This window comes from Mycotypha africana, assembly GCF_025528875.1.
Source record: "Mycotypha africana strain NRRL 2978 chromosome Unknown BDF20scaffold_5, whole genome shotgun sequence".
Taxonomy (NCBI): Eukaryota; Fungi; Mucoromycota; class Mucoromycetes; order Mucorales; family Mycotyphaceae; genus Mycotypha; species Mycotypha africana.
The window spans coordinates 2,085,998-2,113,136 of NW_026515729.1; the positions used below are offsets into that span (position 1 = coordinate 2,085,998).

General features: G+C 39.4%; 14 protein-coding genes across 14 annotated transcripts; 8 read left to right on the forward strand and 6 right to left on the reverse strand.

Moving 5' to 3' along the window:
* Positions 1-848: 848 nt before the first annotated feature.
* On the forward strand, positions 849-1,851 carry BDF20DRAFT_871856 (uncharacterized protein). The gene is made up of 2 exons (XM_053081125.1): positions 849-1,760; positions 1,831-1,851. Exon 1 carries the CDS (start codon positions 944-946, stop codon positions 1,355-1,357), a length of 414 nt encoding a protein of 137 aa, XP_052936758.1. The 5' UTR covers positions 849-943; the 3' UTR covers positions 1,358-1,760; positions 1,831-1,851.
* Positions 1,852-2,569: 718 nt separating this feature from the next.
* On the reverse strand, positions 2,570-2,947 carry BDF20DRAFT_820047 (uncharacterized protein; the record flags this gene model as incomplete). The annotated part of the gene is made up of 1 exon (XM_053077506.1): positions 2,570-2,947. A coding segment is annotated over one exon (378 nt), but the record flags the coding sequence as incomplete, so codon positions are not given.
* Positions 2,818-3,419, reverse strand: BDF20DRAFT_871861 (uncharacterized protein). The gene is made up of 3 exons (XM_053081126.1): positions 3,385-3,419; positions 3,226-3,318; positions 2,818-3,158 (listed from the first exon to the last, which is right to left on the reverse strand). The coding sequence occupies exons 2-3, from the start codon at positions 3,287-3,289 to the stop codon at positions 2,944-2,946; spliced, it is 279 nt and encodes a 92-aa protein (XP_052936760.1). The 5' UTR covers positions 3,290-3,318; positions 3,385-3,419; the 3' UTR covers positions 2,818-2,943.
* Positions 3,420-4,387: 968 nt separating this feature from the next.
* On the forward strand, positions 4,388-6,735 carry BDF20DRAFT_871866 (galactosyl transferase GMA12/MNN10 family-domain-containing protein). Its single transcript, XM_053081127.1, has 2 exons — positions 4,388-5,321; positions 5,438-6,735. Exons 1-2 carry the CDS (start codon positions 4,533-4,535, stop codon positions 6,701-6,703), a joined length of 2,055 nt encoding a protein of 684 aa, XP_052936761.1. The 5' UTR covers positions 4,388-4,532; the 3' UTR covers positions 6,704-6,735.
* A 1,996-nt stretch (positions 6,736-8,731) lies between these two features.
* Positions 8,732-11,167, forward strand: BDF20DRAFT_819302 (uncharacterized protein; the record flags this gene model as incomplete). The annotated part of the gene is made up of 3 exons (XM_053077448.1): positions 8,732-8,935; positions 9,114-9,730; positions 9,850-11,167. 3 exons carry the CDS (start codon positions 8,732-8,734, stop codon positions 11,165-11,167), a joined length of 2,139 nt encoding a protein of 712 aa, XP_052936762.1.
* A 695-nt stretch (positions 11,168-11,862) lies between these two features.
* On the reverse strand, positions 11,863-12,252 carry BDF20DRAFT_819705 (uncharacterized protein; the record flags this gene model as incomplete). Its single annotated transcript, XM_053077478.1, has 2 exons — positions 11,863-12,027; positions 12,121-12,252. The coding sequence occupies 2 exons, from the start codon at positions 12,250-12,252 to the stop codon at positions 11,863-11,865; spliced, it is 297 nt and encodes a 98-aa protein (XP_052936763.1).
* A 2,199-nt stretch (positions 12,253-14,451) lies between these two features.
* On the forward strand, positions 14,452-16,062 carry BDF20DRAFT_871877 (uncharacterized protein). The gene is made up of 5 exons (XM_053081128.1): positions 14,452-14,716; positions 14,787-14,817; positions 15,006-15,317; positions 15,405-15,502; positions 15,671-16,062. Exons 1-5 carry the CDS (start codon positions 14,663-14,665, stop codon positions 15,698-15,700), a joined length of 525 nt encoding a protein of 174 aa, XP_052936764.1. The 5' UTR covers positions 14,452-14,662; the 3' UTR covers positions 15,701-16,062.
* Positions 16,063-16,277: 215 nt separating this feature from the next.
* On the forward strand, positions 16,278-17,267 carry BDF20DRAFT_819805 (uncharacterized protein; the record flags this gene model as incomplete). Its single annotated transcript, XM_053077486.1, has 2 exons — positions 16,278-16,341; positions 16,423-17,267. Coding segments are annotated over 2 exons (909 nt in total), but the record flags the coding sequence as incomplete, so codon positions are not given.
* Positions 17,268-17,787: 520 nt separating this feature from the next.
* Positions 17,788-18,006, forward strand: BDF20DRAFT_795138 (glycosyltransferase family 28 N-terminal domain-containing protein; the record flags this gene model as incomplete). Its single annotated transcript, XM_053076255.1, has 1 exon — positions 17,788-18,006. A coding segment is annotated over one exon (219 nt), but the record flags the coding sequence as incomplete, so codon positions are not given.
* On the forward strand, positions 17,845-19,676 carry BDF20DRAFT_534847 (uncharacterized protein). The gene is made up of 3 exons (XM_053075688.1): positions 17,845-18,006; positions 18,093-19,176; positions 19,250-19,676. Exons 2-3 carry the CDS (start codon positions 18,235-18,237, stop codon positions 19,457-19,459), a joined length of 1,152 nt encoding a protein of 383 aa, XP_052936767.1. The 5' UTR covers positions 17,845-18,006; positions 18,093-18,234; the 3' UTR covers positions 19,460-19,676.
* A 24-nt stretch (positions 19,677-19,700) lies between these two features.
* BDF20DRAFT_913325 (uncharacterized protein) lies at positions 19,701-20,966 on the reverse strand (the record flags this gene model as incomplete). Its single annotated transcript, XM_053084056.1, has 6 exons — positions 19,701-19,904; positions 19,980-20,237; positions 20,308-20,373; positions 20,441-20,530; positions 20,611-20,761; positions 20,830-20,966. 6 exons carry the CDS (start codon positions 20,964-20,966, stop codon positions 19,701-19,703), a joined length of 906 nt encoding a protein of 301 aa, XP_052936768.1.
* Positions 20,967-21,163: 197 nt separating this feature from the next.
* Positions 21,164-22,957, forward strand: BDF20DRAFT_819532 (RIO1 family-domain-containing protein; the record flags this gene model as incomplete). Its single annotated transcript, XM_053077466.1, has 6 exons — positions 21,164-21,226; positions 21,293-21,434; positions 21,516-21,684; positions 21,764-21,973; positions 22,043-22,234; positions 22,309-22,957. The coding sequence occupies 6 exons, from the start codon at positions 21,164-21,166 to the stop codon at positions 22,955-22,957; spliced, it is 1,425 nt and encodes a 474-aa protein (XP_052936769.1).
* A 929-nt stretch (positions 22,958-23,886) lies between these two features.
* BDF20DRAFT_534905 (uncharacterized protein) lies at positions 23,887-25,335 on the reverse strand. The gene is made up of 4 exons (XM_053075689.1): positions 25,194-25,335; positions 24,466-25,117; positions 24,229-24,388; positions 23,887-24,158 (listed from the first exon to the last, which is right to left on the reverse strand). Exons 1-4 carry the CDS (start codon positions 25,264-25,266, stop codon positions 24,039-24,041), a joined length of 1,005 nt encoding a protein of 334 aa, XP_052936770.1. The 5' UTR covers positions 25,267-25,335; the 3' UTR covers positions 23,887-24,038.
* A 221-nt stretch (positions 25,336-25,556) lies between these two features.
* BDF20DRAFT_835788 (WD40-repeat-containing domain protein) lies at positions 25,557-27,081 on the reverse strand (the record flags this gene model as incomplete). The annotated part of the gene is made up of 5 exons (XM_053078875.1): positions 25,557-26,111; positions 26,178-26,314; positions 26,378-26,476; positions 26,516-26,612; positions 26,716-27,081. The coding sequence occupies 5 exons, from the start codon at positions 27,079-27,081 to the stop codon at positions 25,557-25,559; spliced, it is 1,254 nt and encodes a 417-aa protein (XP_052936771.1).
* Between the last annotated feature and the right edge of the window lie 58 nt (positions 27,082-27,139).

Below are 27,139 nucleotides of genomic sequence, written 5' to 3' on the forward strand. Positions count from 1 at the left end.
GAGCAATAGGTGCCCTAACCGAGGAGTTGTAGGCGGCTCTTGAGAGTGGTGTAAGTAGTCGAGTTCAAACAAAATGTGACAAAGTGCTGGTCATAGAAAATGCCAGTTTTGTATTTGGGATGGGTTGTTGATTGGATGTGTAGGAAGACAGTTGAGGACATAGGATATGGGATCACAGACTGATGTGGGGAGTCGTAGGCGGTGGTGATCATTCAGGTACAGTTTATCAACTTTGAATTTGGACAACACACAAATAATTTTAGGCGTTAGCTAGATTAAGTTTAACGAATGTAATATAATAGTAGACCGTTAAGAATAAATGTTGGACAATTTGCTCAACAGTACAAAGTACAAGCTTTTCGTTCTTTTACCTCTAAAAATCAAACCGGGTTCATTTGCGCGATGTTAAGGGGAAGGGAAGTCTTATCTTTTCAGTCGCGTAAACTTTTTCGGTCTTCCTACTTCTTCCAAATGGCACTACTGATCTTCATCATGTTCTTTGGGGCGTTGACGTCTCGGTTCCACGGTATATGACAAGTCTTGCAAACAAGTATACTGTAGGTCTTGACCCTTTTCAACCTCTCCAAAGTACCTATGAAACAGCACGAGCATATTCAGGACATTTTGAATTCATCGATTTCCACTACTAGCAGGCCTCCAACTGCTTCGCGTCGCTTAAGCGCACGCCACAATACGTCCACCGTTCCGCATCGGTGGCCTTCCAGTGCGACGTTGTCCTTACTAAGCATGCCATTGATAAGCAAGTTTACCATTTTATCAGCAGCACGTTATCGTCCTAGATGCAAATGGAATCGATCTTCGGCAGTGCCATCACCATAGAAAGAAAACAAGGCTTCTAAGTGCAGGATATAATGCTGTATAACACTCGATATCGTGCATTGTAGCCTGTTTGGCAGTTGGCATATCACTTTCGATATCCTTGATGGTACCAGCTTTCTTCTCTAGCCTTGCTGCGTACGGTGCTACCGAATCCCCTCCAGCCCCTACCCGTTCAATCAACATCTGCAAGCGACGGCAACGAGTGTTAAACCGGTTCCACTTGATTTTTGACCATGGGCTCATGGAAAAAATGACGCTCTTAATGTCATCGACAATACCAAGACCGATGGCACGTTTCAAAACTGCGTTGAAAACGATTGCGCTTCCAAAGCGGCCAACTTTGACTTGGACAATTTGCGCCGCGAAAATGGTGTCTTTACCAATGGCCCACAGAGCCATCTCCGTTAGCGCCTCCACACTATCCTCTTTCAAATGCCTGGCGTTGGCAGAGCTGTCAAAGTTAAGCTGTAACGCTTCTCGCACGTATTGGAACATTTCGGGAGTAAATCCCCGTTGAAATTCGGCATTTCGATAAGCTGTCCTGCTCTTTCCAAGTAATCCATCCCCTCCTTCTAGCCATGCCTCCAGTTTTTGGAGAATAGCCTCTTCGCCATCTAAACGAATATATTTGCAATTAGAAGCCAGACATGTGATAGTACTTTTGCTAAAACAGCTTCGTACTTGGCGCTTCTTTTCATCTAGCCCAATAGCTGCTGTGAAGACATCTCTTCTACCGGGATCAATGACGAAGGGTCTCTAACCAGCTTCGATTTCGTCATAATCAAAGTCTTCCAAAGTCAACCGATGGTCTGCGATGGTTTTCTCTTCTTTTGATTTCCCCATCAAAGTTGACAGTGAGGCCATCCGAACGGATGATATTACGGAATAGTATATTTTGGCTTGTCTTGAGGTCATTCAAACTATTATCACAAAAAGCGAAATTCAGTTAATAACAGTGGCAGCATTTCTGCCAACATTTTCTAAATTTACCTGTCAAATCTCAAAGCTGAGCAATTGATGCCATTTTTGAACATTCAGTAAGCGTTAGATTGTTCATCCACTAATAGGGAACGTGAGCTGTGTTCAAGGTTAATTTTATTCTCCTGATAGTATTCGTATCGTAACAGTAATTGAAGTCAGTACGAGAAGAACTCTTCATTCAGAGAGTTGGTATTTGTGGCTGATTGAAGGGCCAGCCAAGCTACCATCTGCTGTTAATAGCTGAACGCCGCAAAGTCAGAGTAGGAGAGCGAGTTGATGCTTATTGTGATGAAACGCTATAATGTAGTGAAGTCACAGGGAAGGGGTGAAAGCGCTTGGGCAACGGTAATCTACGAACATCGTAAGCTGCTTAGTCGTCATGGCTCTTTCTTATATGAGGATTGGGTGTACCACAAGGCTCTGGTAAGCTTGGTGGAATCCGACGATAAGGAAAGCAGCGTAATCTTCTCTGTCACAAGTTTTCTAAAGCCTTTGCATAGCTTCTCTATCTTGCTTTTGACTTCATTACTACGCTTAATTTTGTCGGGGCAGCTGGGTTCGCCTTTGCAAATGACTTGGTAGCAGTATGCTATGAATATTTCCGCTTCATCGGCCTTCTTCATGTTCTAAACATAATAAAGTAAATGCATATGATTAGAAACGAAAAAATCGAAATTACAGAAGTGATAACAATACGCACAACAAACATGTTTGAAGCGTATAGATTAGATGATTAAACACTCGCTCTTCAGAGCTCAACAATAGACTTAGCATACGAAAAGCTTATCTCACTGGCGGCTTCTGTGAGACAATGACTATAGCCTTCGGTGAAGCTATGGCTGATTACTATTGTCCGATGCTTTTGTTTAAAGTCATCAAAATAAGTTTTGATGCTGTCGTTCAACGCCTTCTTGTGAGTAACCTTTTTATCAGTAATGAATTGTCCAATGTAATACCAAAATTGCTGTGTGAAAACCTCTGAAGGAATGTCATCCTTATTATGCACGACAAATAGTTTGTAGCAGGAAATTATAGCTCTGATATCCTTGCAGCATGAAATGACTTTTCTCTTGAACTTTTCACGAAACTGTGGCAAAGCAGCACGGTCGATAGGAAACTTCGTTACAAAAATAGTAAAATTATGCCCAAGGACAGATGAAAAGGCCTCGTCCTTTGACTGTATTTGGTTAGGACAGGGGGCGAACGAGAAAAAGCATGGTTATCATTCCCACAACTGGGACACTCTACAGCTTGTAATTTTAATTTCTTTTTCTTCACTGCTTTTTTCTCTACTTCAACACTAGCGCTCTGTTTCCTCTTCTTATTGCGACTCTCAACTATATGAGTATGAAACAGTTTGTTACTCGGCTTTTGTGTCTAAAAGCAGGTCGATGCTCAACTTACCATCATCAGCGGATACAGCTTTATGATATTTGCATTTCGGGTAGCTTTTATTGAAGTGACCCATTTCCTTACAGTCTTCACGTTTGGTATGGTCTGAATAAGTGCACAACAAGGTTACTAATGTCTCAAAAAACATACAGTATTGTGATATGCCTTTACTAAACGAATTTTCCTTCTATGTTCTTCTCTTTCACTGAAATGATTTTATTTATAGGATACCCTTATACATGCGCATAGAGAGTAACGCTAAGTTAGAGGTAATGAAGTGGAAAAAAGAAGAAAAGAAGAAAAGAAAAAGGGTGTTGAGGAAGTTAAATCATAAATATGATTTTTAAATTTGGCAACATAAGCTTTCGTTGACAACAATTATTATAACAAGATGATTTTACCCGTTTGATATCACGCTTAAAAATACGTAGACATTGGAAAATTGATTCGATGTTATGCTGATATCTTTGCTGCGTAAGGCAGCAAGCACCATTCGAACTCATAACTGTTCGATTAAAACTTCTTGCACGGTTTACATGCGTTACAGTCCGGAGACTGAATCATCGCTAGAAAATGAAGATACTCTAATGGATAAAGCACGATACAAAAGGATTTTTTATAGTCATGGACAAATGTAAAATTTACCTTAGTAAATTATTGTAGAGGATATCAATAAGCGTGATTTGAAGCTTTTATTCATGCCTCCTTACTCGTTATTTTTGAATCCTATCGAGCATGCTGGTTAAGGATTGAAAGTAAATCTGACGCAATTCGTTGCAGATGGAAGATGAATTATCGCTTTGAATTCAGGGCGTGTCAGACAATTATGCCCGACTTGGCCTTATGAATTAGGCGTTGAATTCGTCTAAAGAAGTTGTGAATACGATTAAAATCAAAATAAAAAATTATCAATAAAGATTGCAACTTGTCTAAAACGGACGTTAAAACACTGTAATGTTGTAAAGGCTGTTCCCTTCCTGGACGAAAAGATGTTGTAAGTTCCTAATGTCCGCACAGGTGAGTGGGTAAAAAGGTACTGGATCGGACGAACAGTGCGCTCTCAATAAAGTTATGGAAATGAGCATTCTTGAGCTTTTTCTTTAACGTTGTGTAGCTGCTCCTACAGCGTGGCTTGAGGAGCTTGAACAATTTGATTCGTACCTCAAATACACTCATTACCCCGCAATTTTGAATACACATTAAGTCTTTTTTTTTTTAAAAAAAAAAAATTAGCCCTCCCTCTTTTCCTGCTACTGCTCTTCTTCTCTTTTACTTTGTTGCATTTTCGCGCCCTCACTATTTTCTTTCCAACCATTCATATGGCAAATACAGATTTACCATTCCCAAATAGTAGTTCGCGGCATGAAAATGGGTCGCTTTTTGGACTGACTCGCTATGGACGGAAAAAGAGAACGGTTTTCCTCCTATTGATCATTGTCGTTGGGTCTGTGCTATGGTTCAATTCTGACTTGCACCGACTCACCAACAACTCGAGTGACTTACAGCAAGATAATATAGCCAACTATATACCAGATGATGCTACAGGAGTGAGTTTCGATGAATTGAGTAAAGGAGCTGATGCTGCGAAGAGCGCTCATGAAACAAGCAAAATTGACGTTGGAACAGAAGGACAGCCATTGATCGAAGAGAATGAAGATGAAGAACTAGAACTGAATGAGCAGAAAAAGAAAGATGCGCAGAACGAGAACGCCGCAGTTGTGAGTAAGAAGCCACCGACAACAAGCGCTGACAATACTTCGGGAAGCAAGACCAAAAGTAACAGCAATAATGGCAGCAGCAACAAGCTACCTTCTGCAGCCACCATTGAATTACAACCACAACACTTTAAATACTTTTTGGTGATAGCCACAAAAGCCGATCATTTAAGCCGCCGTCAGATTATTCGACAAAGTTATTTTGGTTTAACGGATAATATGGAAGCTTGTTTGAAGAGAGACAAAGGTTTAAATTACTTATTTTGGATTTATGGCGAAGAACCCAAACCTAAAACGCCAGAGCGTCGCTTATATGAAGCTGAAAAAATGGAATGGAACGATTTAGAGAAGGTTGGCTATGACAGTTATGATCAAAATGCTATCCTGAAATGGGTAAGATGGAAAAACAAAGCCTTTCCCCCATGAAGCAGAAGTTTTATTCAGCCATGCTAACTACAAGTAATTAAAATGGGCTCCATTTGTACTTGGAAAAAAATATCTAATTTTAGGTTGAAACTACTCTAAATGAAAGAGGTGTAACCTACGACTATTTGATTATACAAGACAGTTATTCTTTGGTTCAACTGAATTATATTCAGCAACAACTGCAAGCCGAAGCGGGAAAAATGTGGGAGGTCAGCAAGTCGGTCACGGACCTCGCCTGGCTCCCTGCTCAAAGTGATAAAGTACTCATTGCTGGTAAAGATGCAGTGAAAAAAGCCATGGCCAGAGAAAACGAGCTCAAAGATATTAGCGTCCAAGATGATGAAAATGCTAGCCCTTCAACGATCATGGCCAATTACTACGAGTTTTACAGATCCATTTCGGTTCAAATGAACTTTATCACTACGAAAAAGGATGTTGATCGTTTAAAAACCATGCTCGGAGAGCTTCCTGTCTTTGTTTCTCGAGACGAGAATAGGTTTGAGACATGGACAAATAACGTTGAAAGCATTCCAGATATGACAGTAGCCGTCAGCAACATCTATCAGGACGCCGATTTCACTTCTGTCGCTGAAAAGTTAAATGTCGGAGCAGCATCCCTCTGTAAAACACTGGAAAGACCTACGATCGCGGTCATGACTTCTTCATTTATTTACCCTGATGGTTGTATGGAACGATCTGCCTCGTTGGCTGCAGACAACAAACGCCAGTATGCGCTTCGACATCAGTATGCTTTTGTCTCGCGATCAACAGAATTTGCCCAGCAAGAAGTTCGTGATGTTAAACGAAGAACTGTGTGGGGTAAAATAGACGCAGTGCAAAAGGTATTGCCAAAGTATGAATGGATTTTCTGGATGGATATGGACGCTGTGATCATGAACGCAGATCAAACACTCCAAGGTATTCTTGATGATTTACGTGTCAAATATCCGGAAGGACCTCGTGCATTTGAGAAGAACATTGATTTGGTGATTGCAAAGCCTACCCGAGACAAAATGATAAATGCCGGTGTGTTCCTTTTGCGTAACACAGAATGGGCACATAAGTTTCTAAATGCAGTACAGGCTTCCAAAAACTGGTATAATAAGGGACCATCGTATGAGCAAGGCGCGATGTGGGATATTATCCAATTGCCGGGCTATAAGGAAAAAGTATTACTGCTGGAGAATGACGATCATACGTTTAACACTTTGCCAAAACGTTATATACCGGGCGATTTTATTGTACATTTTGCACCCGATAAATGCCCAGGACCAGCTGTCTTGAAAGGGTTGGAAGCAGCCAAGAGAATCCAACAGGGTGAGATGGTTCTCACAATGGATGACGAGTAACAAAAAAAAAAAAAAAAGATAAACAAACAAAAGCAGCCGCTTCCTAAATATTGTATATATCCTTTCACTTTTTCTTGAACTTTCAAATACTAGCTTCGTTCCGCTAAGTGTAATAAAACGGTTTTGTTTTAGAACAAATGACAGTCATCTCTCATTCATTGTGGAACAATATTCTCTTACATCAATAACTGCTAATTGATGAGTACCAAAGGATGGAAATCCCATCTCAAAGACTTTTGTCATGGTTATCGTGTTTGAAAGATATCCTAAAGCCATCAACGGCCCCTCAGATTTGCCGTGTTGACAAGCAAAGCTCTCTATGGTCTCAAGTGCTTATTTATATTTCTCAACTCCTGCTATGAAGCTACGCTCTCTTCTATGAATACATTGTGATTGAAAAGCTGCTTCGGCTACCTGTTGCTCATTCTGATGATCGATAGGAACACGGCTATCAGTAGGAACATAGAAGAAGTACACATTCCATTCAATCATATCATTTTGTTCCAGATCATTTACTATTGTTCTAGAATGTTGAACCCAACAAAATAAAGAGGTACCTGTCAGGAACAGTCATTCCACCTGCAACGACGCCTTGCTGTTATTCAGCATTTGAAGCGGGTTGTGCAAGCGCTCCAAATGATATCATGACAAAAAAGAATAGTAGGGTGCTATATATAAAAGAAAGCATAAAATAGCAAGTGCAGTGCTATTGATAAAAATCCACTCCAGCCTTGAATGAACGTAGGTATAGATAGCTTGGTTTTGCCACTTCACACTATGCTACATGTGATTCAGATTGAATAACTTGCTTGTTCTACTATTTAATGAGACAGGCTTAGAACTCTTTCAACCATTCATTTGATATAACGTCATTCATAATCTACAGCACTACTCGTATGCTATTGTTGCTGTGCTCTGATTTCTTTTCTATTTCACCTGTTGCCCCCTTTCCTTTACCCAGCCACGACATCAACGAACAACGCGTTCAACTCCTTGCCCCATCCGGTCTCTTCCTCTCCTCTACGTACACCAAAACAGCTAGATTTTTAGCAATTTGAAAGTTTCCCCCTCCAAGTCAATGTAATATTCATCATCACATTGGCGACTTTATCTATTGGGGATAATGAAAAGAGTGTATCGCTGTATGAAATAGTTGAAATGTCAGAAAGCAGGTTTCAGTTGAATTACAGAAAAACAAATTTAGCGATTTGCAAAAAATGGTACGATAAATGCACTTGTTTGATCTGTGTATTAGTATGCCTTCAATTGATCGATAAAGAAGGGCTTTACCATCTCTTTTTATTGTCTTTTTTTTTCATTTTCAATCAATCCGAGTTTATGAGCTTATGAATGATGTGTGATATTCTTGCTGGAGGGGGGAGTGGGATCATTGACTTTAGACCTTCTTTCTTATACACATTTTGAGAACAGAAAGCCATCAGAGGCAAGCACTGTCATTATCTAAAGTTTAAGCGGTGTGTATTATATTTTGTTCACAGTAATAATTAGGTAGAAAATATAACTGAAGCGTTGACGTCAAAGTATTTTATTTATTTATTTTTTGCTTGCTTGAGCTCTTTTCTTTTTTTGCGGTCAGTCGCTCCGTTTTTGGTGAGTTTATTCATGCTTTTTTTTAAGACTCAATAAGATGGTGTTGGAACGATGAAGATTTATTCAACGTGCGTTTTCAACCGGATTACTGTATATGGCTTGTTTATCTGTTTTTTTTTTCATTTTTTTTTTTACAAAAACGGAGGGTAATGTCTTTTTATCAGTGAACGTAAGCTTGCTATACCAACAAGCATACACAAACAAAGAAAATCCTCTTTTTCGGATATGCTCGGCTGTCATCTCCGATCGAATGAGGGGTTCCTAATTTTTCTCCTTTTGAAAGAGAATGTGGTTGTTGAAATACAAAAAAAAAGACGTCGTTTCGATTTTTGTTGCACCACTTTTCATTGTTCTTTCTTTTGTCATATCATCCCCTTTTCCGTTCGTTAAAGCCTCATAGGAAACAGAAAGAGCAACATGGAACCCGATACGAGTGCTTCGTTATTTGATACAACAGACATCATTTTTTTGGCAGCTATCGGCCTAGGCACCATTGCCTGGTTCAATCGACAACAGATATCCGACTTATTGTTTGGCAGTAAGCATGCCAAGCCTATTACGGAAACAACGTCTACTACCTCCAAGAGAGAAACCAACTTTGTCAAAGTGATGGACCAACAGGTAAATAAAAATAAAAAGAAGCAACCACTGGCACAGGGAAAAAATCAAAAAAAAAAAAAAATCGAAATAGATGAATGGGTTTGTTGTTGGAAAGGGGAAGCCTATTTGCCACGATAGATGAGTAAAGTGAGATAGATAAATAGATGCATAACAGATATCCATTTTTTATATTTTCTAGGGTCGTAGAGTGATTGTTTTTTATGGCTCACAAACGGGTACAGCTGAAGGTTTTGCTGCACGCATTGCCAAAGAGATTACTCAACGTTATGGTGTCAGCACGATGACAGCCGATTTGGATCTGTACGATCTTAGCTACTTGGATCAGTTACCCAGCGATAAGTTGGCCATTTTTGTCATGGCAACTTATGGTGAGGGTGAACCTACGGATAATGCTGTTGAATTTTGGGATAATATCATGGAAGAGGATCCTACGTTCAGTAACCCCGAGGACGAGGAAAAACCTCTCCGTAACTTGCGTTACATGGCATTCGGTTTGGGTAATAAGACCTATGATCAATACAATGCGGTGATTAGAAAGGTCGATGAGCGTTTGTCAAAGCTGGGTGCTAAAAGAATCGGTGAGCGTGGCGAAGGTGATGATGATGGCACGATGGAAGAAGACTTTTTGGCGTGGCAAGAAGACATGTGGCCTGCCTTTTGTGAAGCATTGGGTGTTGACGAAAACAGTGCTCAATCTGGACCGAGACAGCCTGCTTATGAAGTCGAAGAATTGACTGAATTTGACAAGGCCAAGCTGTACCTTGGTGAACTAGGTGAATGGATGAAAGAAGGAGCGTAAGTTGCATTTCAAAACCTCTTTATTGTGTTGTTTGAGTGAGTTTTAGACTGGACTTGTAGTGTATTGACTTGCTTCTTCCCCCCCCCCTTTATTTGTTCGTCATGTGTCGATAAAGTAAGATCGTCTACGATGCGAAGCGCCCTTATAATGCTCCCATTGTCTCCAAAGAACTGTTTAAAGGCGGTGATCGTCACTGTTTGCACATGGAAATTGATATATCCGATTCGAACTTGACCTATCACACAGGGGATCACGTGGCTGTCTGGCCTACCAATAGCGAAGTAGAGGTCGAAAGACTGGCCAAAGCATTGGGATTGATGGATAAATTAGATGCGATTGTTCGAGTGCAAGCGGTGGATGTAGCAGCCTCCAAGAAATATCCTTTCCCTGTACCAACAACGTATCGCGCTATTTTCCGTCACTATCTCGATATCCACTCTGTTGTTTCTCGTCAAACACTGATGACACTGGTCGAATATGCGCCCACTGAAATCTCGAAGCAGCTTTTGCACAAACTCGCGACGGATAAAGATGAATATCGTCGTCGCGTGGGTGATGTCAACCGCAGCTTGGGTGAAGTCTTGGAGATGATGGCTGGTACTGAAGGCAGAGAACTCAACCACAGCTTCGCAACGATTCCTTTTGACCTTATTGTCGAAGATATTCCTCGTCTGCAACCGCGTTATTATTCTATTTCCTCCTCCTCGAAGGAAGATCCCAAAAAGATTTCTATTACTGTCGTTACGCTTCAATACAATCCTGATCAAGCCGATCCCCGTACTGTTTATGGCGTGAACACAAACTACCTGTATCGAATTCACGAGGCGATCAATGACCTCAAAGCCGATGCTCTCCTTCCGCAATACAGCTTGACAGGTCCCCGTAGCGTTTTGTATGCAGGAGCAGGTGGGGTGGCAAAGGTTCCCGTTCACGTTCGCCGCTCTCAATTCCGACTCCCCCGAAACATCCAAGTCCCTGTCATCATGGTGGGCCCTGGTACGGGTGTTGCTCCTTTCCGTGGTTTCGTGAGAGAGCGTTGCCTTCAAAAGAAAGAGGGCAAGCCTGTGGGTCCTACCATTTTATTCTTTGGTTGCCGTAACTCTGCTGAAGACTTTATTTACAATGAAGAATGGCCCGAGCTTTTTGAAACCTTGGGTGCACCATCGCGTATCATTACAGCTTTCTCTCGTGAACAAGCTCAGAAGGTGTATGTTCAACATCGCTTGATGGAGCATGGTGCTGAGATGTGGGATTATATTCAAAAAGGTGCTTACATTTATGTCTGTGGTGACGCAAGGAATATGGCCCGTGATGTCAACCAAACATTCATCCACTTTGCCAAGGAGTTTGGTAGTATGGAGGATGCCAAAGCACAAGAATATATCAAGAGTTTGAGAACCACAGGTCGTTATCAAGAAGACGTATGGAGCTAAATAACCCTTCTTGTAGCATGACCTCTCTCCCACTCCACTTTTTTTTTTCCTTTTTTTTTGGACCTTCACATCATCCTCCATGTAAAATCATTCATATGTTGGTGGTAATCATCATTAACACATAGACTATACTATTATATACTTTACCTCACCTGTCCCTCACCCTTTCTTATAATGTAGATTCTTATATTCCCTTTTCTTATCCATCTAGTGCCTATACTTTTAATCAACTCGCAATCCCCCTTTTTCCTTTTTTTTTTGAAACTAATGAAAAACACAAACAAGTCTTTTTTTGTCTCTTTTTTTTTTCCATCATGATGTCATTTATAACTTGCTTTGTTTGTCAACTTTGGAGAGGAAGGAAAGGTAAAAAGTGTTTGGTCAGCAAAAGTAGGGGAATATCATTGGTTTGTTTGTTTTTTTGGTTTGTTTTTTTTTTTTTTTGATAGAGAACGGCCAGAAAGAATAAATAGGAAGAGTATACGCAGTAGAGCAACGTAACGACTAAGGGGGTATTCAGAATATGACGCCATAGAAGGAGACGCACATCCTAGAGTGGTGGGTTGTGATTTTCCTGTAAATAGCCTATCAACAGGTGGAAACACAGCAAGTGGCCGACTCAACAAACTCCCTAATGAAACGCATCGATAGTCACAATTAATTTCAATGACGCTTCTGGTGGTTTGGATCTCTTCTTACCATTCTCCTTCGACAATATCGTTTGTCATTTCATACTTGTCCAAGGCTTTATTAAGTTCATCCAAGGAGGCTTGAATGGTGTTGATGCCTTCAGAATCACTTTCTGTCCAAAGATACTCTGAGAGGTATTCCTTTAATTGTAAGCATTCTTCATAAGCATCCTAGATGGCATTATCAGGAAAACAGCCCTTTTAAGGTAAGTTACATGTAACCCATGATTTTTATTGCTGTTTCCTTTACAAATGCCTACATACCTTTACAATTTCATTTGCTTTAATTTGGTGAGGTTCCGTCATCACCAGCATGTGTAATAAGAAGGAGCTTGCCTTTGTCGAGTTGTAGATAGCGTCGTCAACGGAGAGATTGGCTGGAGTTGTCTTTTTCATGTCCATGAGCAAAATAAAATACCAGTCAGTACATGTCTTTCGTATTCACTATAGCCTTACTTACAGTGGAAACGGCATAGCCAGCAACTTGAGGTTGTGATGTGTTTATCATTTTATGAAAGATGAAAAAAGAGAAAAGCGTTTATTCAAATGAGAGAAAAAGAAAGAGAAAAAAAAAGGAGAAGAATGGATTCAAACAGCCCGTCCGTCATTCAAAGCAAGACTAAGCGATTGCATTTTTATTCTGTGTTTTTTTTTTTCCCTTTTGTTTTTTAATTTTTCACGTGTCAAAAGTAAAATCACTTTTTTTTTTCTCCATCATTGCACTTGTATCACTGCTACATTTCTTTGTGGGTTTTTTTGTGTTTTACTCCTTTATTTATCTTTGGGTCCTTTTGCATCAAAAGCACGGGAAATGGCTGTTTTTGTGGAGTTTGGATTTTTTATTGTTATCTGGAGAACAATAGAGAACAATAAGAGATGGAAGGTTTTGATTCGTTCTTTATTTGTTTTTAAATCAGAAGGGCGGAGGGGCGCATGAATAACAAGTCTTTTTTTATTTCTCCCTTGTCGTTCGCCAAACCAGCCGGTTGTTCGAGGTGTGTAAGCAAACAAGAAAACACACACACATAGACACAATGCCCATTATCATATGATGGTTTTGTTTGGCTTGGGAAAATCTTGCTCCCGTTTCATGCTTTCTTTAAATAGTCACAATGATAATTCAGCGTGGTACAGCCTAAAAGTTGAATCAACGTAGTAAGAAATGTACGGAACGGCACTTGATGATCTTACAACCACATACCTCTACGTCTGTTTCTGAATCAATCTCTCTTTTTCCACGCAAGAATTTATGACATTTTTGTTTCAAGAGAAGGAGAGGGGGGGGGCGAACCGGGAGTTCAGGGGGGAAAATGTTGCCAACAAAAATAAGGTTTCAAATTCATAAATTAAATCATTGTTGGTTTTTTCGGGGGTTTTTTTTTTTTTTTTTTTTTTTTTATGAAATCGCTTTCTTTCGATGTCAGAAAACAATGGCCTTCTTTCGTCTTGAAAGCGCGTTGTCATTTTCACCATCGTCGTTTCATTGGGCTGTCTAGCGGTTGAAGTTCTCTCTTTACGAACGCATTTCTCTGATCGTATGACAAAAGGAATCAACAGTGGCAGTAGAAATGACTGACACTGGTGGGTTTCCTTCTATACATGAGGAAACTGCTGATGTCAGTCAGGAGCGTACTGTAGATTGGAAAAGGAAAAAAGAAACATCTACAGTGAATATCATCGTATTCATTTTCTGAATAGCTTTAAAAGATCTCTCAACAAAACTTGGTTACAGGCATCCGTATCAAGCAATCATGATCATCTACAGCTTTCCTTTCCCAAATGGACTTGATGAAGGAAGACAACAGAATAGCATCGCTTTCCCTGGCGTGCTGTTACTTGAGGCAGCAAGAGAAATACTGCTTATACCGCATTGACCTTAGAATAGAGAAAGGTCTGTGGGTATTTCTCTATCTTATCTTGTTCTTTTCTGTCTGCCTTTAGGCATGAACGATGATGACAAGTCGATCACTGAATTACTGACTCTATTCCAGTTTGAGCAACAACTACAATACGTTGCTTCATCCAGCTATAAAACTGAAATAGACACAGATGGGGTCACGTCATGGGCGACCTAATGGCAAAACAGTCATGGAAAATGTAATAAACAAACATTTGAACCCAGAAAACCCTATCTCAGTGGTTGGCTAGCTGCTGCTGCTGATGCTCAACCAGTAGATAATAGTATCCAAGAAGATAGGGGGTGACTGTATCAGCTGGTTAAAACACAAAATCAAGGCACAGCTTTCAGGGCCTGGTCTTTCTCTGTCTCTGGCTTCAAGGGTGGGGGGGGGAAAGCGTCACCAGCGAGCAATGACAACGCTATATTGCATCTGCTGTCATTTTTGTATAGACCACAAGGGCTAGCTGATCTGGGACACGTGGATGCAAGGATATAAATCTTTATGTCTCCAGTATGCATTACAGCATTATCATTGTTCGGTCTCAAATGATGTAAAAAAGACGAGTTTTTATTTAGAAAGGGTTTATGATGTTTTGTATTAGGCTCATCGTATGTATAAACAGATGGGTTCTAAATGAGAAGGGCTCTCTTCAATTCTTCTACTGCGCGCAGCTCTAGATAGATAAATTTATGTGGGGTTAGATTTTTTTTTTTTTTTTTTAAGGAACCCAATAGGAAACTGAGTTTTGCGTAAATTGCATGAATTAGCAATTTAGCCATCCTTTCTTTTACTGCGTGGATCCGGTCTGTTCTCTCTTTTCCCACTCTTTCTTTTTCCCCCCCTTTGTGTCTTTTTTTACTCAAGGCATAGATACTGATATACTCCTTACATAGAAGCAAAAAAAAATGGATTCTGTAAACCATAATGTTTTACAGTTTGTATCGGCTGCTGCTCAAGTAGTATGTTCAGTTACGATAAGCCCTATTTGATCAAAAACCTTGATTAAACATCTGAATTGATTTATAATAGTTTGAGAAGCAGGAAGTCGAAGAATTAAGAGGTAAATAGAAACAGTTTTCTATAACAACCACTTCCTAAAGAGTAACTTTTAACTACTACCGATTAGGTTCTGCCATCGGTAAAGCTCATTCAAACACACTGGGTCATCAGCATTTCATTTGACCCTTTTTCTGTTTGAAAGCGGAACAAAAGCTGACAACCGAATCTTTCTCTTTTTCCCTTTTTTAGACCTTGTACGCTCACAAGATAACTTATCAACAAACTGGATTACAACAGAAGAAACGGTGGATGATAGCTTGACTCCGAGCCATCGAAAGGAGATAGATGACAACAGCAAAAATCAGCAAAATATAAAGGAGCTGTTAGCCGAAGCAACAGGTATTACAATCGAAGCAGAAGAGGCAGTTGACCGAACAACAACATCAACCGCCAAAAATGATCATAGAAATTCAATGACCTCTTCTTCACTGAATGACCAGAGTATTGAAGAAAAGCTAAAAAATGTATTTCATTTACCAACGAAAGAGACTTTAAGAGGAGGTAAACGATTCGGGGGACTTGACAAGTGTGTATTTGAACTATTTTGGGCCGCATTTTTTGCTAAAATTTGTGTACAATCCTCTTTAGAATGGCCGTGCTATATTGTACAATCTGCCATTGTGCCTGGCTTTATGTACTTGACGGATTGTCATATTTGCTTTTATGCATCATTACCCAAGAATCAAGTGAGTATTCGCAATCCTACCTTTTTTTTTTAAAAAAAAGAAAAAAAAAAAAACCCAAAAAAAAAAAAAACCAACCAACAAACCCCATGGATAAAGGCTGATCTATGTCATTCTCTTTTCTACTACTACTATTCTATCATCGTTGTGATTCTCTTCAATCGAAGTTAGCCTTTCATAAGTCAGGCTATCTATTGCTAAAAAAATCAGCCGGTAAAACAACGAAAAAGAAAAGTCAACTGTATGAGCGGTATTTCTTTGATATCAAGCAAGACACTTTGAGCTGGTATGAAAGCCCAGTCGATGCCTACTCTCCTTTAGGTAAAATAGATTTGAAATCAACTATTGCCATCCGACAATCAACAAAACGACAGAATGCTTTCAGGATAGTGACTATGAACAGAATATGGCATTTGGAAGCGGATACACATGCTGCCTTGATTGAATGGTATGCGGATTTTCTCTTGTTATCTGTTCTACGGGTGATATTGATTCAAACATCTTTCTCTCCCCCGCCCCCCCCCGCCCATGCCTTTTCTAGGACAAATTCTTTACAAAAGGCCATCTTCCTAGCCAAAAACAATGGCAGTAGTTTGAAACTGACATTGCCCTTTGACAATATCTTTGATATGGAATTGACCGAGGCATTTGAATTTCAAAAGTTTCTAAAGATCAGAGCAGTAGGAATAGACGATAACTTTGTCATGGATGAGGTTTGTACGCTATTGCAAAACTAATGTTTTTCTGAGCAAAGAAAGACTCAAAGCATTCTATATAGTATTATTTTGCCTATTTCACCGATATTGATCAGGCATTCAACCACCTCAAATCAACTTGGGATAGTCATTCTCAGAAACAACAAGACACACAAACAGACAATAAAATTCTTCAACCCCTCTCCGCATCCTATACCCACCTTACAGACAATTCTGCAAATACTTCACCCTCACTTTCTATATCTGATCTCTATGATACAAACTCTCAACCCATCACTATACCCGCTTACTCTTCTTCCGCATTTTTGAAGGATGCAGCAGTATTGCCAGCTGAACCTATGCAACGTAAATCATCCTCCTCTTCTATTGTCGCCAATGCATTAGCAGTACCCAGTGTCATCAAGGATTTTCTTTCTCCAAATAAAACCGCAACTGCACAGCAGCAAGTATCAGACCAAGAAGCCTATTTTTCCAATACAGTGTTCAACGGTAATGACTCGAGCTCAGAGGATGAAGATGAGCCTAATATAGGTTGGCTGTATGGTACACGTCGTTCAGGGCTCAAGTTTATGTACGGCTTACTAAGAGGAAGCAAATCATCGGGAACTTTATCATCAGCTATTGTTGACAGCGACGACAATGACGACGACGATGACGATGACGACGACGACGAGGAAGAGGAAGATGCTGATACAAGGCCGTTAGCGATGGAACACCACCATCCCATTGCCGCTTCATTTCCACCACAGACTGCGGACGAGACGGAAGTATTGAACGACCGTACTGTCATGAATTTTAAAAAGTACTTCCTTTTGCCAGAAACCGAACATTTGATTGCTGGTAATATAGTCAGGGTTATTTCGAGATACAGAAGCCTACTTGGATCATTCTTATGCTTAGCAATTCACATTCTAAATAGTCTTTCGTTGTTCTTTGATGAAGACACTACCCTGTTATGGAAAGCTATACATATCTCCAAACTATATATCCTTCAATTCAAAAGGTTTTGCTACAAAAGCCAAGGTGAACTAAGGAAACACAACCGGCATTGATAAAAACGCCCGGGCTAGGAGCAGAGTTTTACTTACCCACATCCTTCATTTGGAAAATGCTATAGATGATCATCCCTTTCCAGGATGTCATAAGAATTCAGAAAATAAGAAGCCGCGGTTACCTATTTCATTCACTAAGCATCCTGACCCAAACAAAAAAAGAAATATACCTAGAGTTTTCTTCCATTACTCGGCGGAATAGCTGTTTTGCAAAATTGTTCATACAGCATAAACGAGTGCTAGAGCCTCAGGCAGACGCAACACATACGTCCACGGACGAGTAAGTAGGCATCATTTATCCCCCCCCCTCCCATCTCCCTTCCTTTGACAACTGATCAGCATCCATTCTAGAACTCATACGAGGCGAATGAAGCATTGGGAAGCTGTATTGACGGAGAAAGGATTAAAAGAAGACATCATTGATCCTACGACTACCACATCCTCTACGAAAGGAAAGCGAATCATACCTCATAATCTAACCAGCCTGCCTATTCTTTTCACTCGTCTCTCGGATGAACCCACTTCTTCTATTGCTTACAAAAAGCCCGCTCGCTCCTTTCATTTCACTTGTATTACCATCGGTACACGGGGCGACGTTCAACCTTACATCGCCTTATGTAAAGGGCTTATGAAAGAAGGCCATCGTTGTCGAATAGCTACCCATGAGGAATTCAAGGACTGGATAGAAGAACATCATATTGAATTCAGAAGCATTGGAGGCGACCCTGGTGAACTCATGGTAAGCGGGGTGAGAAACAAAATATCGGGTCACTCAAAAAATGGTAAACCCATTCACCCCCTCTCATTTTCCCTCTTGTGATAGAGAATTTGCGTAGAAAACAACTTTTTCAGTGTCAATTTTGTCGTAGAAGGTCTTCGTCTGTTCAAGAATTGGATCGATGAGTTATTAGGCCTCACATGGAAAGCCGTTCAAGGAACGGACATCATTATTGAAAGTCCGAGTGCCATGGTCGGTATTCACATGGCGGAAGCACTTCAAGTCCCTTACTTTCGATCCTTCCCCATGCCTATGACACGCACACGCTCCTTTCCTCACCCCTTTGCTACACCCAATCATCCAAAAGGTCGGCTTTACAATGATATGACCTATGTGTTGTTTGACCATGCTGTCTGGAGAGCCATTGCGAGCCGCACGAATTCTTTTCGTCGATCCACGCTTGGCTTGCCCTCCACCACGTACGAGAAACTGGAAGTCTGGAAAATACCGTATCTTTACTCTTTCAGTCCACATATTGTGCCTAGTCCGTTGGATTGGCTTGATTGGATACACTGCACCGGTTATTGGTTTTTAGATAATCCACAAACAGGTTGGGCGCCCGACGCCGCTTTGAAGGCTTTCATTGAAGCGCCCGATAGTCGTCCTATCGTTTATATTGGGTTTGGTTCCATCATTGTCTCTGATCCGTTTGAAATTATTCGCGTGATCGTCGAATCGGTTTTACTGTCCAACGTAAGAGCCATTGTATCACAGGGCTGGTCCTCCCGATTACACGATAAGAAACAACAAGAGGGAGCGAATGAAGCTACGAAGAAAGAAGCAGGGGCAAAAAAAGAAGGGAACCAAGAGGAAGATATATTGAAAAAGTACCCTGATACCATTTTCAGCGTGCAGTCAGTCCCCCATGATTGGTTGTTTCCCAAAATACGAGCAGTCGTGCATCATGGTGGTGCTGGCACGACAGCTGCAGGATTAAGGGCGGGTCGACCCACGATTATCAAGCCATTCTTCGCAGATCAGTTTTTCTGGGGAGAAAGAGTAGAGGAAATGGGTCTGGGACGATGCATCAAACAGCTGACGGTAGAAAACCTATCAGCAGCTTTAAGGGTGGTATCTACCGATGAAAACATGCTGCGCGTAGCGAATCAAGTTGGACATAAAATTAGACAGGTAAGAGAACACGAATGGACGATGGGTTTTTCTTAAACGCTCGATGGGGGTCGCTCACGGCAAAGATATTTAGGAAACTGGCGTGGAAACAGCTATTCAATGCATTTACCGAGATTTAGAGCTTGCAAAAGCCAGAACAATGTCCTCAATACAGAAAACCGCGAAAACCAACTATGTAACTAGTACGAGTAAAAAGGACGGGGAAGATGATCAGGATTGGACACTTATTGAAGATGCTATGTCTGGTTCCATCTCTCCTGGATCATGGAAACCTGCAGATTAAATCGTTCTAAAAACACATCTTTTGTGAATCATAACGATTTTTCCTATCGGCTTATTCTAACTTTCAATACAAAGTATTACAACGACCATTGTTGAATGATAAAATTTTATACCACATTCTTCTTTGAAAGGAAGGCGAGATATCCTATTATAATGCCTTCAATTAAAGCATGTGTAGACTCTTTTGACGATTTATATGAATATTTACAAAATGAGAGAAATGTATCCGTTATTTGTGCCGATTAATTGGCACGCATTCTCATGCTGGCTGCAGTTGTGATACTCGCTATCACGTCCAATTTGAGTAAATCCTTCACGGTATATTCCAAAGAAGCTTCATATGTATAGACGATGATCGTATCATTGATATGCATGTATTGCTTTGCTAGGGCTGAAATACAATTGCAAACGCGAGCAATTTCCTGTCGTTCATCCTCTGTAATTTTCTACAAATAGGAGCGAAAAATTTAAAAATAAGCACTCATTGAAAAAATGTTCAAGACTACCTAAGAGCGACTTACATCATTTTCATTCGAGTAGGATACGGTCAAATCGGCGTCTTCTGTTTGCATACCTTCAAACTTCTTGTGCACCCAGATATAACCATTGAGACCCAATATCACATCCACACCACAAGGAAGGGAATGGAACTGTGATTTACAACGCTGCACAAGTACTGCAGGAACACTGACTAAAGAACCGTTCCTCAATTTACAGAATTTGAAGCCACGTGTATGAAGACCCATTGTGCCATCATTATAAAACGCTTGAACTTCAGCCTACAAAAGCCCAAATGTTTAGATTCAATTGAAAGGCTATTCACAGCAAGTGTACTCTCTATCAACTTACCACTAACATATCTCCCTCTGAAAAGAATTGTCGCATTTGAAGTTCGTCTGCTTCATTTTTACGTCTCTAAATAACACACTATCAGCGCCAACCCTCTTTTTAACGCACAATGCTATTCTTAGTTGTTCCTTACTTGGACACCACCTGGTAAACTGACTGAACTCAACAATAAATTAGCATCTTGGCGACTATTCACATCCACCTTCCAGCGCTTTAATGAAACCTATAGCAGAAAATAAAATATATTTAATTGCTATTTGAGAAAGCATTTTAGAAAATTCCTGTATACGTTGCCTACTTTACCTCGGTAATACGTCCTACAACAATGTCACCAATCTCTGGCGTATAACGTGCCTTTAACGGTTTGACAGATAATAACTGATTGACTCGATCAACAGTACCCGCTACGGATGCATAAACTGTGCTTTCACCGTCTGTATATGTACCATGACCCCTACAAAAAATTTTGCCAATCTTCAGTCGATGTGTTTGCTAACATTGCTCACATGTGTTGCAAAATACCTCATGAATTTCTGATCAGTGGTGACGATTTCACCGGGATTAACAACATGTATATTCTCTTCATCCACGTCCATCCGTTGAATGGTTGCGGCTTTTTTGTTTCGAGTGGAAACAGGGGATAAAATCTCTAAATTCATTAGGAATAAGTTTGGTAGTTGATTTAGCTGAAAGGTAAAGACTTACGAAACTAATCACTGCATTCGCATAATAAAAATGTTAAGCCACAAATTCATTCTCCACTTTTATCCCAATTTTGTAACTGCATACTGTAATTCTTACTTTTACTCTTCCGAACCGTATATTTCTGATCGATCTTAATCATCAATAACTAAAAATGAAATTAGACGCCAAAGCCCTTCGGTATATGTCTGCAGAAGACTTTCGAGTCCTAACAGCTGTAAGGACAACATCAAATAACTATAACCAATACCATAGAAACAGTGATTCACTCATGACTTTTTAGGTTGAAATGGGCTCGAAAAACCACGAAGTTGTTCCCAGTCAAATGATTGCGCAAATTGCTCAGTTAAGACATGGTGGTGCACATAAAATTGTTGGCGATCTAGCAAAGAGGAAATTGATTGCGCGTGTTCAAAATATGTCCTGTAACGTTTAAATATTTCCTTTGCCTTCTGACACCCAAAGGAGTCTATGCCCTAATAGTTGTCATTTATTTTTCGCTACAGATGATGGTTATCGCTTGACTTATGGTGGTTATGATTACCTTGCATTAAAGACATTTGCCAAAAGAGGATCTGTTTACTCAGTTGGTAATCAAATTGGTGTTGGTAAAGAATCAGATATCTATATTGTCGCTGATGAAGAGGATAATCAGCATGTGTTGAAGTTACAAAGGTAAATTATATCAAATATCCTTTAGAAAATATGGGGGAAAATTTTTCTTAGCCTATTTTCTCTCCTTGCAAAATGTTAGACTTGGCCGTATGTCCTTTAGAACTATCAAGTCGAAACGTGATTACTTACAAAAAAGAAAATCTGCTTCTTGGATGTATATGTCACGGTTAGCGGCCATGAAGGAATATGCCTTTATGAAAGTTCTCTATGATAATGGATTTCCAGTGCCAGAACCAATTGATCAAAACAGACATTGTGTGGTCATGGGCTTAATTGATGCATACCCTCTGTAAGTAGATAAGATTGAGAAGGGCACATATTTATCTCGCATGCAACTCATTTTCAAATGAACCTCTAGGCGTCAAATCGAAGAAGTAGGTGACCCAGGCAAACTCTACTCTGAATTAATGAGTTTGATTGTCAAATTGGCTCAGTATGGCCTTATCCATGGTGATTTCAACGAATTCAACATATTGATCAAAAGTGACGGTTCACCTATATTGATTGATTTTCCTCAAATGGTTTCAACATCCCATATGAACGCAGAATAGTAAGCTTCAGTCAAACCAAATTTTCGGAAATTCGGCGATTCGAAGTAATGTATTAATTGTTATATTGATCTAGTTACTTCAATCGTGATGTAGAATGTATTCGTACTTTTTTCCGTCGTCGATTTGGATACGAAAGCGTCCTTTATCCTCGTTTTACCAAGGATGTCAATAGAGAGTTCAGTTTGGATGTGCAAGTTGCTGCTAGTGGGTTCAGTAAGCAAATGCAGAAGGAATTAGAAGATTATCAAGAAGAAATCAAAGAGACATCAGATGAGGAGGAGGAGGATGACGAAAGCGAAGACGAGGAAACTGACGATAGTGAAGAAGAGGAGGAAACGGAGGAAGGCGATGCATCACCAAACCAACAGACTTACGATAATGATGATGAGGAAGATATTGCTGAAAAAGTGAAAGAAATAAAGTTAGAGGAACAAAAAGTTGATGATGAAGATAACAATGAAGCTGAAAAAGATGACGATGGTGACGAACTGGAAAAACCAAATAATCGTGAGTTCAAAGCGTATTGTGACACGACATCAAAGAAAAAGAAGCCACACAAAGTGGGAATGTCCGAAGAAGAGTTGAAGAGTAGAGTATCGCGTACCTTAAATAAGAAATTTGCAAAATCTGGAAATAGAAATGCCAGAGGAAACAACTTAAAACATAAGGGCAAAAGAAGTGATAAGTCTGAAGCCAAACTTGGTAAAAATGCAATTTTTTAAATTTAATTGTATATAAACATGAATTGCATTTATGCCTTCTATAGACTTTCTTGTAAATAAATCATGAATAACCAAAAAGCTTCGATCTTAAAGCTATTTTAACTTATCGTACTCAGCTTCAGGATCATCTTGATTATTATTCTCGGCCCGAAGTAGCTCTAACCATTCACCAAAGGTTCTTTTAGCCACTGTATAATCGTTACCAATTTGCTTGATAAGCTCACTAAAGATAATATAAAAAGACTTTAGCGTCGACGAATAACTTAATAATATAATAGCGCCTTATACGTTTTTACCGTTCCCGCAAAACTCCTAGGATTTGATTTACTTCGTCTTCCACCTTATCTGCTATTTCTAACTTGCTTCTGTATTTCTCTTCTTTTTCTTTTGAATAAACGGTATGAACGTTCTGGATGTAAGCTAAACATTGCATGTTAAAACAAATAACATTATTATTTGAAATATGAAACGATAGAATAAAAAAAAGTAAAAACTACCTTCCAATTCATCGATATACTGCAACAAAGGATTATCTTTTCTGTCGCGATGCACAGCCTCGATGCTATCAGGTAAAGGAAGATTATCTGTTTGGATCGATGTTTGCCATTTTTCCTTCAGTTGTGCCAACATAGTCTGTATATCTACGTTGACCGTTAGCTCATCAGATAGTGTATATACTAACAGAAAGATTGATCAGCAATTATTTTGTTGCAGCTTCCTTTTCTGTATGAAAAATTACCAGCTTCCACTATTTCCAGGATTCTCGAAAGAGATTCTATATTTGACTATCAGTGTGAATGTTGAGCAATCCAGAGCGAATCATTAGCTTTTGTAAATCTTACTTTCAACAAGAGTAAGAAATCTACTTACAATAGAATATGTCGAGTATAGGCTTTCTTTAATTTTGGAGAACGTTTCTTCCGCCTGTTCTTGTTCTTCTGTTATTGCTTTTTTTGTCTCTTTTAAAGGTTGTGACCTAGTCAATAAATTGGATTTGACGGTCTCAATCGTTTCCAATAGATTCGTATATTCGGTTTCTTTTCTATCCTTCAACTAGATATGGTTGCCAAATCATTCAGTATCAAACCCACTTAATGCCGTCCGTATAAGTCATATTCACCTTATTTCCAATATTGTTGTTCAGTTTTTGGTGTTCTTCGTTAGCATTGGCGAGAATATGGATTTCTGTTTGCTTCTGGTTCTGTTGTGAAAAACGCATACAATGAGATTCTAATACAATGATGGATGCTCATGAACAAAGTTTGCCTTACTATCTTTCGTAGTACGTCCGAGATTAATGATTCCATTTCTGTCAATGAATTATCCTTTTGTATAGTTTCAATTTTCTTCTCCATATCTTCTATTTGTGAAAGAACAGATTGTAGTTCAGCCTTCACTTGCTGATTCCCTGATTTTGTTCTCATGTTTTTGCTATAGTATGAAAAGTATATCAGTATGACGTTTTCTTCGCATAGGTCTATCCAGCTCTTATATGTGGTGTTAATTACACTAAGGCTGACTGTACGGCTGGATCTGAATGCAACTCTCGCACACGTCGTATTAATTGCCGTTCTACTGTTCTTGCTTCTGATTCCAGTTTTTCTTTTTTGTTGAGCAATGCATTCATTTTCTTTCGATGTTCTAATTGATACATAGTCTTATCTCTTTCTGTAATTGTCTGCTGTTCAGATGTAATTTCTTTATTGACTCGAGGTGTAATATAATTATCATCATTCACTTTCAACCCTTCCATTTCAGCGATAAGACGTTTTAGTACTCTGTTGAAAGTTGATACTATCGTACTATCATTGCGTGGTAGACGATCAAGCAGTTGTTGTATTTGTAATAACTCTCTTTCTGAGGCCATCTGTTTTGATTTGAGTTGTTGTTCAATAATTTGCTCAATTTTTTTGCTGAAAACGTCTGGTGTTGTCCCTAATATTTCAGCGAGATCGCGCTTGCCACCAGTGGGCGTCGTAGGTCTATTGTTTATGCTCTCTTGATTATTCTTTTCTGCAGAGGAAAGTAACTTTGTTAATTGTTGCTGATAGTATGCATGGTGATGGCATAATTTATCAAAATAATCTTCTTTCTGTCTATTTTGTAAAATGGACTTTCTTTTCTGATCCAGTTGCTTCTGAACGTAGCAAATCTGCAATTCTAAATGAAAAAAAAAGAAAAACGAAAGACCGCGTTAATGAAAGCAGTTTACCTCGCCATGCTCACAATAAATTACCAAGATCTTTAATCTCTAGCAGCTTTGCTTCCGTTTGCTGTTTACAACGTTCATACTTTAAACTCTGATTCATCGCATTGATTTGAAAGGAGCACAACGATCATTTTCCCTTAAATAAGAAAAAAATATAACAATCAAAAATTTTATGCGAATGGAAGTGAGATCACAGGTACAACTGAAGATGAGCTTGAATTTTTCTTTTTTTTTTTTTTTTTTTTTCTCGAACAGCCTCACTGTAAAGAGAGATAGAGGAGCATTTAGAATAAGCATAAGTAAAATAAATGGCTCCAGCAAGTGTGTATAAGACAATATTTATTTTTGATATGCAACTTTCAAAAGGTATCCGTAACCATTGAATATTATCTAGTCTGTCTTTCTCCAATTGTCCCACTCTTTTAACGTATCATCATCTATATAGTCATATCGCATAATAAAGCCGTCTTCACCAGCCGCCACAATCTGTCGACAATCTCTGGAAAACACGCAGCAATGCACTGCCTTTGTTGATCTTCTATGGCCTAACTCTGTCACTAGTTTTCCTGTTTCCAGATTATAGATAAAAATGGAGCCCTGACTTGAGCCGACACAAAAGAACAGCTCATCTAAACTCACATCTAAGCGACAAAAGTTCTCGCCTGATCGAATGCGAAAAGATCGTAGAGTTTTCTCTGTCTCGTAATCCCAATATTCTATTTTGCCGTTGATGGATTTGGAAAGAACATGGCCGTTTGCAAAACGGATACAGTCGATATAGGTATCACCATGAATTTTGCGGAGTAAACGCGAATGTTTTTTGCCAACTGTAACAGGTTCATAATCGTCATCATCCATTCGATTAGACGTTGATGGGATATCCCATATGCGAAATTCACCGCGTGCATTGCCCGAAATGAATTGTTCGCCTGAAGGATGGAAGCACTAGTAGTCATGTATAAATTATTAAGTGTATACCTCCTATAAAGCCGAGAGATACAACAAACTTACTGAAACAGTTGCATCAGCTTCAAATATCACTAAGCATTTTCCTTCATCCACATCCCATAGTCGTATCGTGCCATCTTTGGATGTAGACAGAATTATGTGATCGTTGTGTGGGTGCGATTGTAAGTCGTATATAAGTTCTAAGTAATGCTTGGAACGTCAGCCAAATTCTCCTTAAAGTTATCGAATTATTGATCACTTACTTGTATGTCCCTCCAAAGTCTTAATTTCTTCTGAGTGCGCTAAGCTAAGAATGTGGATCAACTTGTCCGCACCAGCAGTGGCTAATAAAGCATCACCATCTTTATAAAGCCAACAAAATGTCTCCAATGTATAATTACTTTTATCCTTTCCGCCATCATCATTGCCAGGAGTTATATCATAATTTGACATAATATCCAAGTGATCACCACAATGTTCATTATCGTAAACACTGAGCTGTGATATATGTTTGATTATTTAAGCAATAGAAAAAATTAACAACATCAGTTTTTGAAAAGAAGCCAAAAGACTGTTCGTATGAACCAAAAAGATAAACTACCTCGCAGCCACCGCAAGTCGCTAGAATGTTACTGGTATCTGTACTGTCACGTTGTACTGCACCTCGTTTATCGAAAGTTTTATTATGATCCAAACTCACAGGAGCTGTAAAATTCTTATTATTAAAAAAGAAAGACAATTGATTGATGTCGCAGCCATGATTTTCTTTAACAATTCTTCTTAATCGCATATTGTCAAAGACTTTTTGGAGTTGAGCATCTCGGCTTATACTTTTATCTTGCTCGCCATTTTGGTGATTACTGACTTTTTCCCCAGTTTCTGTTTTCAGGTGCTTATTGTTTTTGATGTCATTGATTTGTTGGTCATTAGTTGCATCGGAAAGTCTACGTTTAACAGCAATACTCATGGTGTCCAAAATAATTTTGCCTTGTTGACTACTAAGGAATTAGGAACGAATAAAAGAG

What these genes read in the sequence shown, in the direction of transcription:
- BDF20DRAFT_871856 (XM_053081125.1), top strand. Translation starts at nt 944, where the DNA reads ATGGTACCAGCTTTCTTCTCTAGCCTTGCTGCGTACGGTGCTACCGAA.
- BDF20DRAFT_871861 (XM_053081126.1), bottom strand. Translation starts at nt 3,289, where the DNA reads ATGGGTCACTTCAATAAAAGCTACCCGAAATGCAAATATCATAAAGCT. An exon ending in AGCTGTATCCGCTGATGATG is followed by an intron (nt 3,159 to 3,225) that starts GTAAGTTGAGCA and finishes ATACTCATATAG; the next exon opens with TTGAGAGTCGCAATAAGAAG.
- BDF20DRAFT_871866 (XM_053081127.1), top strand. Translation starts at nt 4,533, where the DNA reads ATGGCAAATACAGATTTACCATTCCCAAATAGTAGTTCGCGGCATGAA. An exon ending in AAAATGCTATCCTGAAATGG is followed by an intron (nt 5,322 to 5,437) that starts GTAAGATGGAAA and finishes ATCTAATTTTAG; the next exon opens with GTTGAAACTACTCTAAATGA.
- BDF20DRAFT_871877 (XM_053081128.1), top strand. Translation starts at nt 14,663, where the DNA reads ATGGATTCTGTAAACCATAATGTTTTACAGTTTGTATCGGCTGCTGCT. An exon ending in GAAAGAGACTTTAAGAGGAG is followed by an intron (nt 15,318 to 15,404) that starts GTAAACGATTCG and finishes AATCCTCTTTAG; the next exon opens with AATGGCCGTGCTATATTGTA. An exon ending in CATCATTACCCAAGAATCAA is followed by an intron (nt 15,503 to 15,670) that starts GTGAGTATTCGC and finishes AATCGAAGTTAG; the next exon opens with CCTTTCATAAGTCAGGCTAT.
- BDF20DRAFT_534847 (XM_053075688.1), top strand. Translation starts at nt 18,235, where the DNA reads ATGGTCGGTATTCACATGGCGGAAGCACTTCAAGTCCCTTACTTTCGA. An exon ending in TTGGACATAAAATTAGACAG is followed by an intron (nt 19,177 to 19,249) that starts GTAAGAGAACAC and finishes AAAGATATTTAG; the next exon opens with GAAACTGGCGTGGAAACAGC.
- BDF20DRAFT_534905 (XM_053075689.1), bottom strand. Translation starts at nt 25,266, where the DNA reads ATGAATCAGAGTTTAAAGTATGAACGTTGTAAACAGCAAACGGAAGCA. An exon ending in GCCGTACAGTCAGCCTTAGT is followed by an intron (nt 24,389 to 24,465) that starts GTAATTAACACC and finishes TTCATACTATAG; the next exon opens with CAAAAACATGAGAACAAAAT. An exon ending in CGGACGTACTACGAAAGATA is followed by an intron (nt 24,159 to 24,228) that starts GTAAGGCAAACT and finishes TTTTCACAACAG; the next exon opens with AACCAGAAGCAAACAGAAAT.